We start from the raw sequence: 19,025 nt of genomic DNA on the forward strand, positions 1-19,025 counted from the left end.
AGCAACTGGGAAATACTGATGTAGCTTGAGTTTTTATGACAGTATAACACTATTGTCCACTCCAGTCTGTCTATAATAAGGATGGGGAAATAGTAGCTTGAGATATTTCCTGAACTACAAGTCTCAGTCAACTTGGCCAATGGTGAGGAATGCTGGGCATTGTAGTACAGCACCATTTGGAGGACTCCTATTCCTCCCCTTCCTTGCTAAAAGGAATGCAAGAAATTGAAGTTTAATGATGGTCCTAAGAATACTTTTAATATTTTTTGTTTCTGTGTCCCATCACTTTCATGTTTATTTCCAGGATTCCAGGAATAATAGCGAAACTGGTCTGTGGTGTATATACGTCTTCCATCTATTCATGTAGTTTGCGTATCTCTTAGTCTCTTACATTTATCACAAAATGGTCTACTGTAAGCATATTTACAATAATTCTTGTCAAGGATTTATGATTGGCAATCTGAGAAGGATAGAGTATTGCCAAGCAGCCATAGGCAAAAAGCATAGGTTAAATTCTCTCTAGATCATTTAAGTTTTGAAATGCATTTTTGTAAATAACAGCGCTGTGTATTCAAGAATATTGCATTTTTATTACTGTTTGGGTAGTTTCAAAGTGTTCAGCCTTCCAGAAAAGAACTGTTTGAGAATATTGAAGGCAGACTAAAATTTTACTCTCGACCCTATAAGTTTCCCAAGCATTTGAAAACTGAAATGATTTTTCATGCATCCTCCTTCTCCTCCTTCAGGGTAAGGTCAGCAGTAAGGTATGTTGCATCTGAATAAGAAAAACAAAGTCATTGTACCAACTTGTGTTTCATACAAATATATACCTATTTGAGACTAGATAAGGAAACAGCTAAAATGATACAGATCAATCTTCAGCATAAGATTAGCACTGCTGTTAGGGGTTTGAGGCATGCCATTAATATGCTCTTCCCACCAAGACTTCCCATACAGCTCACTTGCTGCAGCCCCCTCTTACATCTTCCTTCTATAAATGTTGTGCCTTCAGTCTCAAATCCTAAAGTTGTGCCAATGGCTTCCCCTAACCCAGTGTTGTCCAAACTTGGCCACTTTAAGATGAGTGGACTTCAACTCCCAGAATTCCCCAGCCAGCCATGCTGGCTGGGGAATTCTGGGAGTTGAAGTCCACTCATCTTAAAGTGGCCAAGTTTGGACAACACTGCCCTAACCCTATCTTCACTAGGTGAGCCCAAGAGTTAGAGCCTATGCCTCAGGAATCAGACCCAGTGCTGGAACCTAGCTACCATATTTTTCCAACTATAAGACGATACTTTTTTCTAAAATCCTTACCCTAAAAATTGAAGGGCGTCTTATTCAAGGAAGTCAGCCGAGGAGAGAACCGCGTGGTTGCAAAACTGCCCATACTTTGTCTCTGCAAACGGGCTTCCTCCTATTGCTAGCCTCCAATCACGAGTGAAATAGCTTGAGTCTGCAAACGGACTTCCTCCAATCACGAGCCTGATGTAACTGACGTCAGCTGATGCTGAACAAACCAATTGGAGGAAGTCTCTTTGCAGAGACAAGCTATCGGCAATTTCACTCGTGCTTGAATGTAATCAGTTATGCAAAAGAGCCTGGAAATATTGCTGCAGAGAGACGGTTTGGACCTCCTCCCACCGAGTGTATCAGGTCAATGTTAACTAATTACTAAACAAAAATGTGTTCTGCTTTATCTTTAAAATATTGATTTCTTAATTTTGGGTTGGAAAAGTAGGGGTCGTCTTTTTGTCGGAAAAATACAGTACATAAATTAGTGTACATAATTTAGGGTCTTTTAGAAGTTGTGTTTTTACTCCACTGAGCAATTTTATTGAAGAAGAATGCAACTGTCCCAACTCAACAACTTTCTAAAAATGGTTTTAAAATGTAATTCCTCTTTATGTGGAAGAAAATGTGCACTTCCTAACGTATAAGGAAAGATAATCTGCTCATCGGCTGTATGTATGTATTTTTGTCCAAGGGCCTAGCCTTTCAAAATGAGTTTAGTTTTTTCAAGATATTGAACTAATTTTTTCCAAAAATCAAGTTTCAGTGGTTGGATAATTCCTACTTTTGGCAACTACATCAGAATTTTGCATTGTTCATAAACTCCCCATTTCTTGGAAACTTGGGGGCTTTGTCCTAGGGAATTTGTGTTACACGTTTCTTTCATTATAAAGAAATTTCAGTAGCATTGCACTAAATGTGTTTGAGTTTTTACTGATGCAAGCATATGATTACTTCAGCATGGAATTACAATCACGTGAATTCATGAATGCACTACAAGCAAGCTTAAATCTGATTAATTAGGTGATGCTGTGTTCAGCAAATCATGCACGCAACTACTCCTCATTGACTTCTCTTCATCCTAACATTTTCATAAATGAGTCATAACTTTTATGTATTAAATATACTGTACATGAGGATTTCCATCTCATATAACTTACCTAGGAACAAGTCTCACTGAATTCAGTGGAACTTTCTTCTGAATGGACCTTCCTTGGATTGCCCTTTGTAAACCCTAGTTAACCAGTGGAGCAGTTAATGTCAGTTTTGGTGCAATCAGTAAGATTTAATTACATGGATGCATATCTGAATAGACACACATTCTTCTGAAAATGTGTACCTGGATCAAGTAAAACATCAGATAAGGTAGACCTGCTTTTTCCAAGGCAGATCTACCTTATCTAGTGCTCCCAGACGTTTTGGATTTCAACTCCCCTAAGGTCCAGACAGAACGTTCAGCGCATGTAAAGGAAAACAGGTCGAGGAACGCTGAGAATTAAGGAATGGCAAATTCTTGAATTACTTGGGGCGTTATAGTTTAGTATTTCTAAATTGGAAGGGATGGCAAGGTTGATAGTTGAGGTCTTATAAGTGACTACTGTGAAAAATCGTACAAATTATCATGACATCAGTTATCAGGTAACAAATGTTTAATTCATTTGTCTCAAACTAGTTGTGCAATGTTACAGTATATGCTTTAAAATATTTGCTGCATTTATGCCGCATATGGCTTCAGCAGTCTGTGGTCCTTGGAGCTGATAGGAATATACCTGTTTTGTTTCAGCAGAAGAACAGCACTGTGATCTGACAGAGAAGAGATTGTATTAATTGATTGCATATTGTGATTATTTAATGTGATTGTTCTGGCCTTGTGGTAATGCTTTATTTAAATGTATTGAAATAATATTCCATGCAGAAAATGGCTTGCAAACTGTTTGGGGGGGTGTGGGTGTGGAATGAATGGAAATAGCTACAATATGCTGTTAAATTTTCCTATTTGCAATGAACAGATTTCTCTTTAGGACCGAGCTGATAACTTTGCTAATATGCTTCAGTTAGCATCTTTTAAGATATATTTAGCTATTTTCTGCAAATGGACTGAAGTGGTGAATCACACAGTGCCTCAGAATGCTTTTAATGAGGGGGGGGGGAGAGATCATGAATTAATTTTCACAAAGAAGTAATTTTTTTCCCCTTTGGCAGAGATGGACTTTCCGTGTATAAGAGTTGCTTTACTGCCCTCTAGGGTTTCACGCAGGTAATACATCCAAGCTCTTTTGTCACAAGGAAAAGAGCCGCAGTACAGATTTTTTTTCTTTTTTTAATCGTTCACTATCTCTGCAAACATAAAGGTATGGTGGGGTTATAGTCTATAATCTTTCTTCAACAATAAGATGAAGTTTCTGTATGTAAAATGGAGATGTTTGCCAAAAACAAACTCCAGTTTGGACAATGTTCTTGATAGTAAAGTTGACATTGGCTCCTGTTTCCTAAATGTTGTAAACAGCTTGTACACACACATTTAAACAGAAAGTACTCTACAGCAGGGTTCCTCAACCTTGGCAGCCTGAAGATGTGAGGACTTCAACTCCCAGAATTCCCCAAGCCAGCATGCTGGCTGGGGAATTCTGGGAGTTGAAGTCCACACATCTTCAAATTGCTTGAGATGGTTGAGAAACACTGCTCTACAGCATATCCAGCATTTATCTGAATATATTGTGGAGCTCACATTAGAGGCACTTTGTGTTACCGGAGCCTGGACTTGAGATTGTGGTTTATAGGAGGCATTTGCCCTTAGTGTTTGGCACTGGGGGACCGAAAGAAGAGATGCTGTGTAATATTAGACTTTAGAGTTTAATATAATGATAAAAGGGCTAACAATAATGCTCAGAGGCAGGACCTAATTTCTGAACATACCTTGCATTGTGTCTGGAATGGGTAGGAGTGGGGAAAAGAGGAAATATCACACCCCTATTTTTACCCTCCTCTTCCCTGATGCAAATTTCTTGTGGTAGAATCTCTGGTGAAAATTCATTTTCATTTACTGGTTAAATACAAACAAATCAAAACATGAAGCAAATAAAAAAGAAGAAAATACATATCAGTACAAACAACCCTCCCCCATGAAAAGTCCTAATGCATTTCTACAAAATGTTGTACAAGTATACAAATAGTAATATAATTTAATCTAGTAATGCTGATATTGGATCATCATGCCTGGTTATGTCCATTAGGGTAAAGGAACTACGCTCCAGCAAGAGGTGCAGCTGGATCCTGCATAAGGGATGCTAGGTAGAAGAATGTTTGAGGAAGACCCAAACAAGGGTGGGTTCTTCCATTGCTACTTGATAATACTAATCACTCATCTCTACTAACTTAGTTGCAGTTGGACAACAGCAAAAAGAAAATGGGAGAACCAAGTTGTCTTTGTATTGTTTGTCTCCCTGCCTTCCACCACCTGTGACTGAAGAACCAACAACGTAGTCATGGAGCTGTGGTAGGATGGAGCAAGTCCTTTGGCAGCAATCCCCTCTCTGGAGTAGGTCACCACAAAGGGTTAATTTCCTTCCCTTTGCCAGGAAGGAGGAACCAAAATGTTTCTAGTAAAAAGCAGTGTTGGTCTTGGAAGAAGGATTAGAATTCATAAGTACAAACTGAGAGGTGATCTGTCAGCCATTCTGGTTCTTGTTCTTGCACAGTCTTGTAGGAATTGTGGTAACTGCTATGGTGAAGGAGCGGCATTCATAGCTGGTTGGTTCTTCAGGTATCCTGCAGTAGAAATACTTTGGAAGCAGTTGCAATTACAGAGTACCTTCTTGTATATTGCTCCTTCAAACAATGGTTAGCATCCTTTTGCTTGCACCCAGAATTTGGTTTGTGTGTGTATGTGTGCTCGCGCACACGCCTCTGAGTCCTGGTGCCTGCCTGGACAGGTCTCTGCAGTTTTCTTAGCAAGATTTGCCAAGTGGTTTGCCATCCTAGGGCTGAGAGGGAGGGACTGGTCCAAGGTCTCCCAGCTGGCTTCATGTCGAAGGAAGGACTAGTATTCATGGTCTCATGGTTTCTAGCCTGATGCCCTAACCACTACACCAAACTGGCTCTTAGAATTTGGTTTAGGCCTCTCCAAAACAACTGGGGGGGGGCATTCTCATCAAGTTCTCCTATAGACTATATTATGATTAAGCTATGATAGCAGTTTTTTTCTTTTGCTAATTCCACCTGGGGTTGCCAAGGTAGTAGAGCTTGTGTAGTAATACTGTTTCAGAGGTATAAATGTTCACTGGGAGAAGGAGATGCTGAGTTTTCCAACTTTGCCTATTGCCTAGTTTCAATTACATTTTGCCTTGTAATGTAAGGAACATCTGTTCCAGAAATAGTACTCCAAAGCTCCTTTGGGAGTTTGGACTTAGTTGCTTTGTTGCTGTATTTGCCACACCCATATGTTTACATGGGATTTATTTGCACAATTGAACTGGTGGATTATCTCTGGGTGAGCAGAGCTAAAGGAGAAAAGTCCATATGGACCATTTAAATCATTTCGTGACACTGAAACAGGTGCTGTTTTCATCGGTAGTAAGAGGTTTAAAAATGCAATTTTCTATGATGCTAATTTGTGGCTGATCTGATTATGATATAATGGTGCTACTGAACAATTATATAAATCCTGCTGTTGTAATGAAAATGTTCACAGAGAGACCAGCCAGATTTTATTTTCTCTTGCAACCAGTTCTTTAATGTAATTTAATGTAGTTGTCCAGAACCATTATAATTAATTGAGCACATAAGAATTATGTTTTCAGAATATACTTTTGATTCCATTTAAATTCCTACTACTTTGCTTCATTACATTAACTGCAGGGATTCTTGTCACAGCATATTGTGATCATGTCAGTGTCACTGACTAAGGTTAGATAGTAATTCTGTTTTATGCTTGATCTCATTCCAAGTTTCTTAGTTAATTTCTGAGAAATTAACATACAATAGTAATTTTTCCTAGAATTAACCTGATGGATTGCTGCCTAATGTATACTGACATAAATCTTATTATTCTAAACAGTTCCTATTATTTATGCAGCCAGAAATTCAACAGATCCATAATAACTTTCAAGAGACATATCTGTTGGTTTTCTTACTGGTGCATGCTAACAGAACCCATAGTATTGTAAAACTATATTTCTACAAATATAAAGTGTCTATCTATCTATCCCTAACAGCGCAGATTCAGAATATAATATACAGAAGTCACACTGGTATCCTTGCACAGATGACTTGATTAATATACCTACTGTCATTAAGAATTTTTTGACTCCCCCTTTATTGTTATTTCATTGAAAAATAGCATTTAAAAATCCTTGAGTATTTAAGAAGCTCATGCAAGAAATGCTATTGAATATCAGCTATTCTAGAACATGATCAGCATTTATTTACCTATTTATTTAATTTATTTACCCCATCCCAAGATTCTGGACAGTCTACAATATTAATGTTTGGTTATGCCTTTCTGTAGACATTAGACAAAATGTAAGCAGAGGGATCTCTATGAATTGATTGGGATAATAGCACCTTTTCAACCTCTCCATCCATGCATCCCTCCCTCCCCAGCCCAAGCTTGACCTGAAATACCAGGGCAAACCCATTAGGGGTTGTCACTTCTAAATTCATAATAGCATACAAGGTTCAGAAATTTTTTGTACATTTTTTGTTGCACAATTATTAAGCACTTAGTTTCCAATTTACTATATATGATACACATCTAATGGCTGAGGCTGAAAAAATGGGGCCATGCCAAAACTATGGAGATGTCACCTGCAGTATTGTAAACATTGTTCAAAATAATAGGTTGGGCTGGGAATTACAACATACAAAAGGAAAGCATGCCCTAGATAAAGACTTTATATTTGCAGAAAGAGTTTTACAATACTATAATCTATCAACATACAACATGGAAAAAGAAAAGAAACATGACTAAAAATCCAAAATTCTTAAAAACGGATGAGAAGTCAGATAAACTTCTTCTAGCTTTAGAACCACTGCTTTCAATAGAGATCAAAAGCATCGCTTGTGGCTGAGCCTTTAATAATCTCAAGTGGGCATGTAATTCTCTGTGCAAGAACTATATTCCACACCTTAGCATGCCAAAGAGTCTTCAAAGGTCTTTCCAGCATCTAGTCTGTCGCACAGCCAGCAGAAAAAAGAGTACAGGTTTTTTTTTAGTTTAATATTTCTATTGCAGTCCTTAGGCATAGCCAGTAAACATAATCCAGGTCAAAATAGAAGTGGTTCTAGCATTATAACAGCAGTATCATTTTGGATTGCATGCCAAAACCTAGCAAACATTTCCACCATGTATGCTTATACATGCCAACAGATTGGCAGCTGTTCCATCAGGTAGGTCATGTATTCTTGATAATATGGGCAAATTGCAAGGGAATTCTTTATCACTTATATCACACTTTCAAAGGGTTTACTAGAGGCTTAGCAGAGGAGCGTGTTACCTCCTGCTGGAGCTCCAATCCAGATCCGAGGAAGAAAAACCCAAATCATCCTTCCAGCATTGTTATAACCCATTCAATGGGCTGTTTCTATTATCAGTTAAAACTGAATATATCTTAGACACAATATCTTTCCTTGTCAAAGCCCCAGTAGCAAAGAGTGACTTAAATTAGTATTTGGAGCACATAGAGTATTTTTAAAAAATGGATTCTTATGATTTTACATGTTGCCTGTTAGAATTTGTTGATATGGAAAACAAGTGCTGTTAAACCCTAACCAGATTTGACCCAGGCTCAGCTGCAGAATTTAATGTACTGTGTAAGGAGTTCTCTTCCTTCAGGAAACAGATAAAAACCTTAAAGCAATAGTGGGCAAAAAGAATAGAATCAGAAGGAAAACCATATGGAGATGTATAGATTTTTGTTTCCCCATTATATGGAAAAACAGTACAGGTAGTCCTTGAGTTATGACAGCAATTGGGACTGGGAACTCTGTCACTAAGTGATGCAGTCATAAAGGGCAACGTCATGTGACCACATCACTTAATGACAGCAATTCTGGCAGTCCTGGTTACCATCATTAAATGAGGACCACACAGGTTGTTAAGAGAGGCTCTCAAGTGATCACAGCTTCTGAGTTCCTGCTGGATTCCTCATTGATTCTGCTTGTAGGAAGCTGCCAGGAAATGCTGGAAACTGTGATCATATGACTGCAGCTTGCTGCAATGTTGTAAATGCGAGTCAGGCACCAAGTGCCTGGATCACGATCACATGACCACAGGCTTGCTGCAATGGCCAGAACTCCGAGGACCCATCAAAAGTCCCCCTCGTTCAGCACTGTCGTAACTTTGAATGGTCACTGAACTAATAGTTGTAACCCAAGGATTACCTGTAAAGTTCTACCAAAAGCATAACTAAACAGATTATTCTTAAGAATTATTTAACCTGCATCCTTTTCTGAAGTATATTTTTTAAAAATCCCGTAACATTACTTTATGCTAAGTTTGTTGCTTGCTTCCTTGTTTTTGGCAATTTACAATACAATCCTTTACATTTTTATTCAGAATCAAAAATTATTGTTAGAATCAATAGGACTTATTTTCAGGTAAATGTGCATAGGAGTTTCAGCTTTGGGCCTATGTCCAGTATCACACGGAATGATACCTCAACTTTAATGTCATACCACAGAAAAGATACCCTTTTAAATAATTATCCATCAGTGGTACAAATTAGGCCTTGATTTCAAGCTTAACTTGTTGAAGCTGGTGGAAACTTAGTATCAAAAATAAATTTTGGTATGGAAAGCCAGGCAAAGGAAATAAATAAGTAGTTAAACTCAATTATATGATTTCTATTCATTGAAACAACTGATAATCTGTTCTGTTCAAATATAATCAACATTTGAATTCAGTAGTCTTAATAACAGGATCTGATTCCTCCCTATGGTGCATCTTGCTTAAATATTGAATGTACTATATAGAGTGGGTATGCAATAGTCAGTTTGTGGTCCAAATACCGTTGAGCAATTTATTCTAGATATTTGTTAGATAAGCTTGAAATATGGATTAGCTGCTGGTTTGGTTACATTTGTTAACCAAATAAAAACCTTGATTAAAATACCCAAGCAGTGTTTGTTGCCTCCTAATCTTATGTTAACACAGCCTCATTGTTTGCCACCTTGCACAGAAGTAATTTCAATGGGCAGGTGATTTCCAAGCAAGACATCTGCATTTGCGTAAAAAGGAAGGAAATCATCAGGGCAGCTGAAGTTGTTCTTGCTGCTGTTGCAATTTAACACAGTGTTCCAAAAGCAAAGTAACAATATTCAATTTTCATTGATTTCCCCAAGCTTTTCATGGGTCAGCCACAGCGAGCGTTTTTCAGTTTGCTTACATCAAACAAAATATTGTTTAGGTAGGGCTATTATAGTGCACAAATTGGAAATAATGGTGACAAAGTACACACACAAAGTAACATTGGGCAGCCACTTGGTAGCCTGCCAAAACATCGTTATTTTTATTCCAAAACAGCCATAACTCTTGAGCTTCATCTTTCCTTGCAAAATGCAGGTATACAAAAATGGGTATCAGTGTGAGGAAAATGTATTAAACCGTAGGTAGCTTTCTCCACTATTATTGTTTATCTTTTTAAAATTATATCAAAATTGGTCTCAGCATCTTCTTTCCTTTTCCATTTTTAAAAGTAAGGTTGCTATTGTCTTTGAATGGTGGTATCTATTTGTTTTTCAATATGGCAGATTAGACCTGTCCTGATTTGAGGCTACAGGCCTCAGAATTTGGATAAAATATATTGACCTGTGGTGGGTAATGGTATGTGGGAATGACCTTGGGAGACAGGAGGAAGAGCTGCAGACGGGACAATGGTCACAAAGTGGCAGCTGAGTAGTGGAGACCTGGCAAACATCTCAGAAGGGACCCTCCCTAGTTTAGACTGTAAAAGCGAGAGGGGAGAGATGTGCTTTCAGATTTGTAAGTGTCTGTTATGTAAAGTTGGAGCTAGTACTTCTGGGTGTGCTTCTTGTCTGGACTACCTCACAAGGCTGACACCATGCTTATGAAAGAGAGTTAATATGCTGGCACGGTTTATCTTGTATTTATGTGTTCACAACCACAACAAAAATATCAAAGGATGAATTAAGACTGTCGGTATCGCCAAAGGTTTCCATTGTTTTTGTTGTTGGTTACATTATTCTATCAAGCAATTTTACATATAGTCAGGGATGTGTTTATATTCTCTTGGGGCCATTTAGATCACGGTATTTTTTATTTGGCTGAGTTCCTGTTTTTGCCTCAAATGTAAACAATTGGATGGGTCGTACTGCCTTCTCTTCTGAACCCTTTCAGAACCCATTCTGGGCCCATTCCCAACATGAACTCAGAGAGAACGGTAGCTGTTCAATTAAATATTACCTCAAATTTAAGTTGAATGTGATATGCTCATTTAACTCAGGGCATAGAGAACTGGATTTACCAGTAGATCTCTGCTTTATGGCAATAGATTGCGTATTTCTGCTTTCCAGATGTTTAACAACTACATATACCCTTTTTCTTCACCTAAATTAGGCTGCAAAAATGAAGGAAATTTGGACTAACTGGGTATGGGCTTCTGTATAAAAGTCTGTGAACTCAACCCAGATCTGATATGGAAAACAAATGTAGGGGATTAGATTCAAAATGTGCTTAAAGACACCACATTCTTTACTTAACCATTTTATTACTGTTGCACCCAAGGTTGGTCGATGGCTCTTGAGTTTCTAATTTAAACAAAACAAAAACTGACAGACCTATGGCCTACCGACCACTAATTTAACTCACCACTTATTTATCTCGCTAGCCAGACATTTATGCCTATGGAGTGATTTAGACTTACAGATCACTATACCAGAGATGGGAAATTATTTAAGATTTCAGTGTGTACTCTTTGTAAGACTTGCACATGGCTGTGAAAGGAACCAGATACATTTAATTTCTTATTTACATCAATTCCTTAACAATTTAATTTGGAAAAATTTATCAAGCAACAAATTGCATAAATGTTTGAATGGAAATAAGAATAATGAACTGTTTATTCTACAAATAGAGGTGTTGCTATCTTTGGAACCACCTTCAGCCGTATGCCTCTGTTTCAGAGTATTGAAATATATGTTGATATACAAATATATTATAAATACATGTAAATATATATTTATATATATAAATATATATATATATTTATATATATATATAAATTATATATATATAATTTATAAAATTTATAAAATTTATATATATTTATAAAATATATATAAATTTATATATATAAATATATATATATATATAAATTTATATATATAAATATATATATATAAATATATATTTATATATATAAATATATAAATACATGTATTGAAATATATGTTGATATACATTGTATGCTGTACTGCTCCAGAAATACTTTTGAGGGCTCACTGCAATGTTGCAAAATTCTTTCATCAAGCAGCATGAAACAGGGTGGGATGTGGGGAAGGTGATATTGACCCTTCTAAAATCAAATAGGGAAAGAATTGCAGACATTCAAATAGGGAAAAAATCTCAGCAGAGGGAGATATGGTGGAGACGTGGGTAGGCCACTCTCAGGGAAGGTGGTTTCAATATTCGGGTGATATTGAATCACCTTCCAGCCCTCTAGGCTTTGCCGCAAGACATGGTAATCAGAGCTCAAGCAGGCCTGGCTTCCAGGTTTGGCTTGTTAATGCAGTCAGTCTGTAATGTAGCTTCCCTTGTTCACAATTTAATTGTGGATGAAAGGGCTGACCATTACTGAAACCTGGTTGGGCGCAGTGGGAGGGTCGCCTCTCAGAGATTTGCCTAGCCAGCTTTCATGTATGGCATCAGCAATGAACTCAGGGCCAGGAACAGTGGGTAGCTATTGTTATCTGAGAATCCCTGATGGCCGCTGGGATGTTTATGGCCACCATGGCAACCATGGATCTAACTCAAGTTATCTTTGCCCCAACTCACATGTTTAACCTGCTTTTTTATCTCAGGATAGTGCTGACATGATCTAGGTTTTTTGTTATGATTGATTATCTGCCATCAAGTTGGTGTCAACTTTTAGTTGACATTTTCTCCATGATGATCTCTCTTAACCTGGTCCCCCAGATCTTCCAACAGTGCACCCATTCCCAGTATAACTGAGTCCATCCACCTTACTGCTGGTCATAACCTTCTTTTTTTTCCTTCCACCTTTACCAAAATTTGAGTTTTCTCCAGAGAGAGAAGTCTTTGCACAGTGTGTCCAAAGTAGGATAATTTGAGCCTGGTCATTTGTGCCTTGAGTGAAAACGTGTCTGGAGTTGGGGGTATTACCATCAGTACATTGACTTTGGAGTTCTCTGGGGCTGCACCTCACCATGAGGATCAATTTGAATAGTCTGCTTGAGGTTGTTCCTGGAGCTCCTGTTCATGATTTAACCAAGGCCTTAGTTGCTACTTGGAATGAGAAGACAATGGATTGGATCACATCTGAATGAACTTTCTATGCATGTGGATCCCACAAGGATCCTTTGTTTTCAGAGGAACTCCTGGTGATAAAGTAGAATAAGAGATGCTACAATGTCACTAGAAAAAAATGAAAAGTAAATCTGATCAACCACTGGTAAGAGCCTTTCTTAAGGATTACCTTGTGATGATAAGGCTCGTAAAATGTTATTTTTGCACCCTTATCACATCCACGGAGAGCCAGGTAATAGTTCTGTTTGAGGGGATTCAGTCTTTCCTGGGTAAGGAGAAGCAGCAGGAACATTTATAGAGGCTATGCAAGAACCCTGCTAGGTACCTCTCAGAAAAAAGTCGTTTGGATTCACTTGGAATTGGACTCTAACTGTATAGTCCTATGAAGCTTCCTGAGGCATAGTCTTACCTGGTTATTTGGGAATAGTTTGAAGTTCTTAGTCCTGATGAAGTGGACAGGATCCTGGAGTTTGGTCACCTATGTTTTAGATCCATGTCTCTTCTAGCTGATTAAAGGCCAACCAGAAGGTGACATATAGTTGGGTCCATGTGATGGTTAATGCTTCTTTACAAGAAGGGGTATTTCCATTGGCCTTGAGAGAGGTGGTGGTCTGACAGGGCAGCATGCTTTGGGCCCCTTCTATTAAGCAGTGTCATCTTGTGTGATGACGTTGCGGCTTCCCTGTCTCAGCACTTGCCCTGTGGAACACTATTCTCCTGGAGATCCAGATGGCCCCAAACTTATACAAGGTATTAAAGATCTGGTTGTTCCCTCGGGCATTTGGGCCAGTCTCACTGTTAAGTAGGTTGGGGGTTGTTTTTTTATTAATTGTCAGTATGACATGTTTCTAGAGTTTGGGCATATGTTATATTGATCATTTTTGGTCATTTATTTTACACATTGTGTTATACTGTCTCTTGGTTTTTAATCTTCTATTTGCCACTAGAGTCACTGTTGTGAGATGAGCAGCTCTATAAATTATATAAATAAATTAGTCTGTACTTAGTGCTCCAATGATTTCCGGTTGTACCTACAACTTTATCTGGGATTACTGAAGTGAATAATAGTAAGTTTTAAAATATAAAATATTTATCTAAATATATGTAATAAATTGAATAAAATTTATTCAGATTATAAATATTCAATTTATAAATATTCATATAATAAAATGAATCTGTCTCCCTGCTTAAGTGTAATGTGAAGACTCCTTCAGAAACGAAAAACAGAAATAGAAAGAAACTAGGTAGTTTTTATATTGAGAAAGCTGGAGATATTTTTAGACATTTGTCCTTGAACGATTAGAAAATAAATTTTCAATAGGTAATATTAAATCTTTTTCTAGGGAAATCTTTTTCCTGCTGTTGAATATCCAATTTCAGTCTTCTGCAGAATTGATAATAAAGAAGAGAAATGGGCTCTAAGATTTGGTGTTTGTTTGTTTTTTCTTAGTAGGACTATATTTACTGTACTTTGGTCAGTTATGTATAAAAATAACAATGCGGTCCATTGGTGGGTTTGTTAAAGTCACCCATAGCATGTTGAAATAAAACAGTTATAGCTCAGATTTGCTAAGACTACAAACATTACAGTAGATGCACCATCAGCCAGAATATATGTTCAGTATATTTAAAATTGTTTTCTTTTTCTGCTTTTCATAATAAAAGTAATTTACCAAATTATTCCAGAGGATTCCAGCATTCTTGAAAAAGGTCATGAAGCATCAAATCCTCAGGCCCACGAGAAATCATATTTAAAATGGAAAGAAGAAAATTGAATTGAGCAAAGGACACTAAATTTCATTAGAGTGTCTGGCTATAACTGAAGAATCCAGAGTCGCCTGTTGTGAGATGGGCGGCTATATTAATTGATTTAATAAATAAATAATAAATAAATGATCCCTTTGCATTTTCAGAGTGTTCTTTTGGAGTGGTGCAATGGAATGAATCTTTTTGCTTTATTTAAGGTGCAAGTCATGTATACGTAGTGTATATGTTTGTAGCGGTGCAATAAATAGGTCATTATATAGTCAAAAAGGTAAACTGCAATTTGTAAAGGAATGGATACCTTTTCTAATGATGTTTTGGGATATATTAGTTTTATGATATATCAGGGTTTGTTTTTGTTTTTTTTTGCTTATCCAACCATATTTCTCTATCTGCACCTGATTTTCTTATTTGTACTACCTATTCCTTATATTCTTTCAAAATATATAATAAAGTAATGAAGGACAAAAAAAAGGAATGGACACCTGCCTGAGTGGACTTAGTACTGTTTATTTAACATGTGGTTTCAAAATATATGAAGTATAGACTTGACAGTATGATTAATATATTGTGTTTGTTTTCATTGCCTTGCTTTTGTGGGATAACAATAATATTTAAACTGGTTTTAAAGAGAAAAGAAAACGTCTCTATCTCCCCCATAGTTCTGATGTTTGCCAAAATTAAGAAGCTGTAAAGTGATAAAATTACATTGTATATTTAATTGGAAATGGTACCCAGCCATGAATATTAATTGTCCAAACCCATGTAAAATGCTAATCCAGTGCATTCCCAGACAGCAAACTTAATGGGATGAAAATGACAAAGAGATGTCAGTTCTTATTTTGTAGAAACTTGATGGGCTTTATGAAAACTTGTCAGAACGTCTGCTGCTTAATTGTTAATTTTGCATTACTAATGAGCTGAATTGATCTCACAGAAAGTATCAATGCTAATTATGTTTATAATATGAGGGTGAGAGTCTTCATCAAGTAAGGCTCCATGAAGCACATGCTGAAAGTGGAGGAAAGGCGGATCAATCTTACAGGCACATATTCCATTCCCCCCAATCACATGGTTTGCCTCCCCCCCCCCCATTTTAGAGTCACTAGATCAAAGTCCTGGGTGTGACATTTTACTTGATTTGGAATTGCCAAATCCAGATTATAAAGGGAAGTATTTCTTCTGGCTAAAGGTCATTTCAAGCCAGGCAACTGCTCTCTGGAGTCCTGACACATCTAGGAATTTATGGGTATAAAATTCATGACTGTATCACAATTTGCCATTTGTTGAAAGCTTTAACGTGTTGATTAAATTAAGTGGTAGTTCTTATGACAATTGTTTATTATTATAGTTGGTCCCAATGGGACAGATCGGAAGAGGGCAAGAGGGAAAAAGAAAGTGCAGCTGGAAACCAAGTTTGAATTCCTGAGTCACAGATGCATCTCTAAGTCATTATGCCAGAATTTCCCAAACTGATGCCTTCCAGATGTTTTGGGGCTGTGGTCAGTTGCAAGCTAGTATGGCCTTTGGCTGAAAATTTTGGAAAGGGCAACCCTAACACATCTGGAGAGCACCAGGTTAAGGAAGGCTTCATTAAACGATATATACATTGACATACGCATCTGCTGAAGTAGCAGACAATCTCTAAAATACATAAATAAAACTGCATTTATAGGACTCAAATACTCAAGGTAGCTAACAGTGTTTAAAATACAGAATGCAAAATAATAATTAAAAGCCTGGGGAAAGAGATGCCTCTTAGTTACTCTTTTGAAGGCAGGAATGGTTGAGACCAAACTCATTTCCCAAAGGAGTGCATTTCACAGCATGGAAGTACTATAGGAAAGATTCCCTGTGAACAGAGTCAGTCCTACATAATGAAGGGACAGACCCATTAAGATTTAAGCTGCTTCTGGCATTAAACATTAACAGCAACCTCTTAAACTGTGCCTAAAAAGTGGTGCTTTCAACAGGAGCATCATGTGATCCTTCTATCTTCTGCCACTATAAATATGGTTAGCCTTTAAGGTACCCCAAGCTGCTTTGTTGTTTTTGCTATGACCTTCTGATTCAGCTGCCTCTTGAAAGACTTATATGCATGATCATATTTTAAAATGACACATGCACAGCTTTCTCTTTGATTGCAGAAAACAAATGCTAACCTGCTCATTGTATTGCCTCTACTTTCTATGTTTTTCTCTTCTTCTGTCATTCTGCAAAGCTCCATTCTCATATCGTTGACCCTTGATATAATAGAACAATGAAAGATGGCATCAGAAAGCACTAAGCAGGTAGAAGCTTTAGTACTGAGGTGTGAATGAGATATGTAGAAAGTGCCTGGAAACAGTGAATTGATTTTTGCGGCACGAAATACTTCTGGGATGCTGGTATGAAAGACTTGGCTACGCTCTGTCCCAGCTCTTCATCCGTAGAGTAATTCAGTCCATCACTGAGATTCCATTTAACTATTGTTGTGTCTTTTTTCTGCTTCCCATATTAGTCTACGCTAGCTAGCATATGTGTTTAAGTCTCTGTGTGTGGATTACTGTATGTGTATGTGTGTGAATACATCTGTACATGTTGCACATGTTTTATTTCCCACCCTGAGATGTCAATAGAAGTCGGTCCTACCTTATTTTCAGAAATAGATCTAGATATTTACTCAGCACCACAGTAATAATAATTAAAGCAAAAGATAGAACAACTGTCAAACCCATAGTAAAATATACTAATACTATTACTGAGTCTCTGGAAGGGAAGAGGCAAAAAGCTTGGAAATTCTCCACCAGAAGGAACTTCACAAAGAATATTGCAAAAAATACTCCTCTATTTTAAAAGAGAATATTGAATTGGAATAGTCAGTCCCTGTGACAGTTGTATTGAAGAGTGGATCCTATTCATCAAATTGCAGAATTTGTTACTGATTACTCAGTTTTTAGCAGCCACATGACAGTCTGCTTTGGATTAGATAAGAGACTAGTAGGTCTAGGGGCTCTTCTGTAAAGACCCTCTGCTTGTTGCTCTACCCAAATGTATATGCATGGCACATGTTTTAATTTTCTTTAGGTGCCTTATTGACTAAAACCATTGGTTGTTTATTGTGTGTTTGGTGCTTCTATTTTTTAAAAACACACACACACATACACACACACACATATATATACACATACTGGGTGTTTTAAATTTTTGATAGTATTATATTGATTTGCATACAATTTGGTTCAAAAGCTGGGTAGAGGAAATTGGATTTTTCTGAAAGTCTCCTACCTAGAGGGTTAATATAGGTTACTTTGTGACCTAAAAATTGCACTCTTGCACAATAACAATAAGAGTAAGAGAATCCTTTAGCAATTTGATGATTGTGTGTATGTGTATGTGTGAGGGAGGAGAAGAAAAGGGAAAAAGAGAGAATGGAAGAGGATGGATTTTAAAACAAGGAGAATCCTAAATACATACATGCATGCATACATACATACATACATACAAAGCTGATCTGAAAAGCTGAGAGTGAGTGGCTATGTTAAAAAAGGCAAAATTGTTCAAAGGTCTGAAATTCCCTAGACAGAGCAGCAAATGGCAGCTGACTTCTAGTTCAGATGAACGGTGCTTCAAACTATTTTGGAACCTGTGCCAGAAAAACTCCACCAGCATCTTTTCTTTCTCCCTGCTCCTGGGCAGTACAATGAAATACCTAACACTTTGCTGCCCTTTCATGAAACCCCAAATCAATTACAGTGGTACTTCGGGATACGAACTTAATCCGTTCCGTGACTCTGGTTGCAACTCGAGTTGGTCTCAAGTCGAGGTAAAGTTTCCCATAGGGTTCAGTGTAAATCCGGTTAATCCGTTCCGCCCTCCGAATTTGGTCGCAACCCGAGGCAATTTCCTCTTCAGAGCCTGACTCCCGCCAAGCCTGCTCTGCATTTTCTTTGGAGCCATGCTAACACGCACACCAAAAACCTTCGCAAAACACCGCAAAACACCCCACAAGCCTCACCGAACGTCTCCTTGCTACCGCGACCTCGCCCACAGGAAGCCGCAACTGCGTGGCAGCATGGAAAATGGCCGCGGATCCAGTTTGTAAGTCGAGGCGAGTTCGTATCCCGAGGTACCACTTATCTTAAGTCTGACTCTATCCTGGCTGAGTGCTGGCTCCTTGTGGGTGTAAAAGAGTGTAAGAAGACTTCCTGCTCCTTGGAACGTCATCTGATGACCAGATTCTGGCATGATTTGCATTTTGGATCTTGTTCTCTGTTCCTGCTTGCTGTGGATTTGCTTGCTGTCTTGCATCCCATTTGCTCACCGATCCTGATTCTTCTTCCATCCGAACTCACAGTTCTTGGCTCAGGAATCATTCCAGATTGCTACCCATGGCCCAGCCTAAGATTAAATGAATTAAGGTGGACATTAGTCTTGGAGACAGGGAACAGTATGTAAAGAACATTTTTTTCAGTACATTTGTTTATCC

General features: G+C 37.8%; 1 protein-coding gene across 6 annotated transcripts in view; it reads left to right on the forward strand.

Moving 5' to 3' along the window:
* The window catches only part of FGF14 (fibroblast growth factor 14), a 303,346-nt gene that overhangs the window by 121,214 nt on the left and 163,107 nt on the right, over positions 1–19,025 (forward strand). The window contains exon 1 of one of the 6 annotated variants that reach the window (XM_088136481.1): positions 1,570–1,653. The exons of 4 other annotated variants lie outside the window; for them this stretch is intronic. In XM_088136481.1, the coding sequence (XP_087992607.1) occupies positions 1,587–1,653 (67 nt within the window). In that variant the 5' untranslated portion in view covers positions 1,570–1,586. Of the gene's footprint in view, positions 1–1,569; positions 1,654–19,025 lie in introns of those variants that run through there. One more of the 6 variants, XM_088136484.1, reaches the window with a different exon arrangement.

Source organism: Python bivittatus, unplaced genomic scaffold (assembly GCF_059951505.1).
Source record: "Python bivittatus isolate LINGU-HERP-01145 unplaced genomic scaffold, Pbiv_v1 ctg000060_np1212, whole genome shotgun sequence".
NCBI lineage: Eukaryota > Metazoa > Chordata > Lepidosauria > Squamata > Pythonidae > Python > Python bivittatus.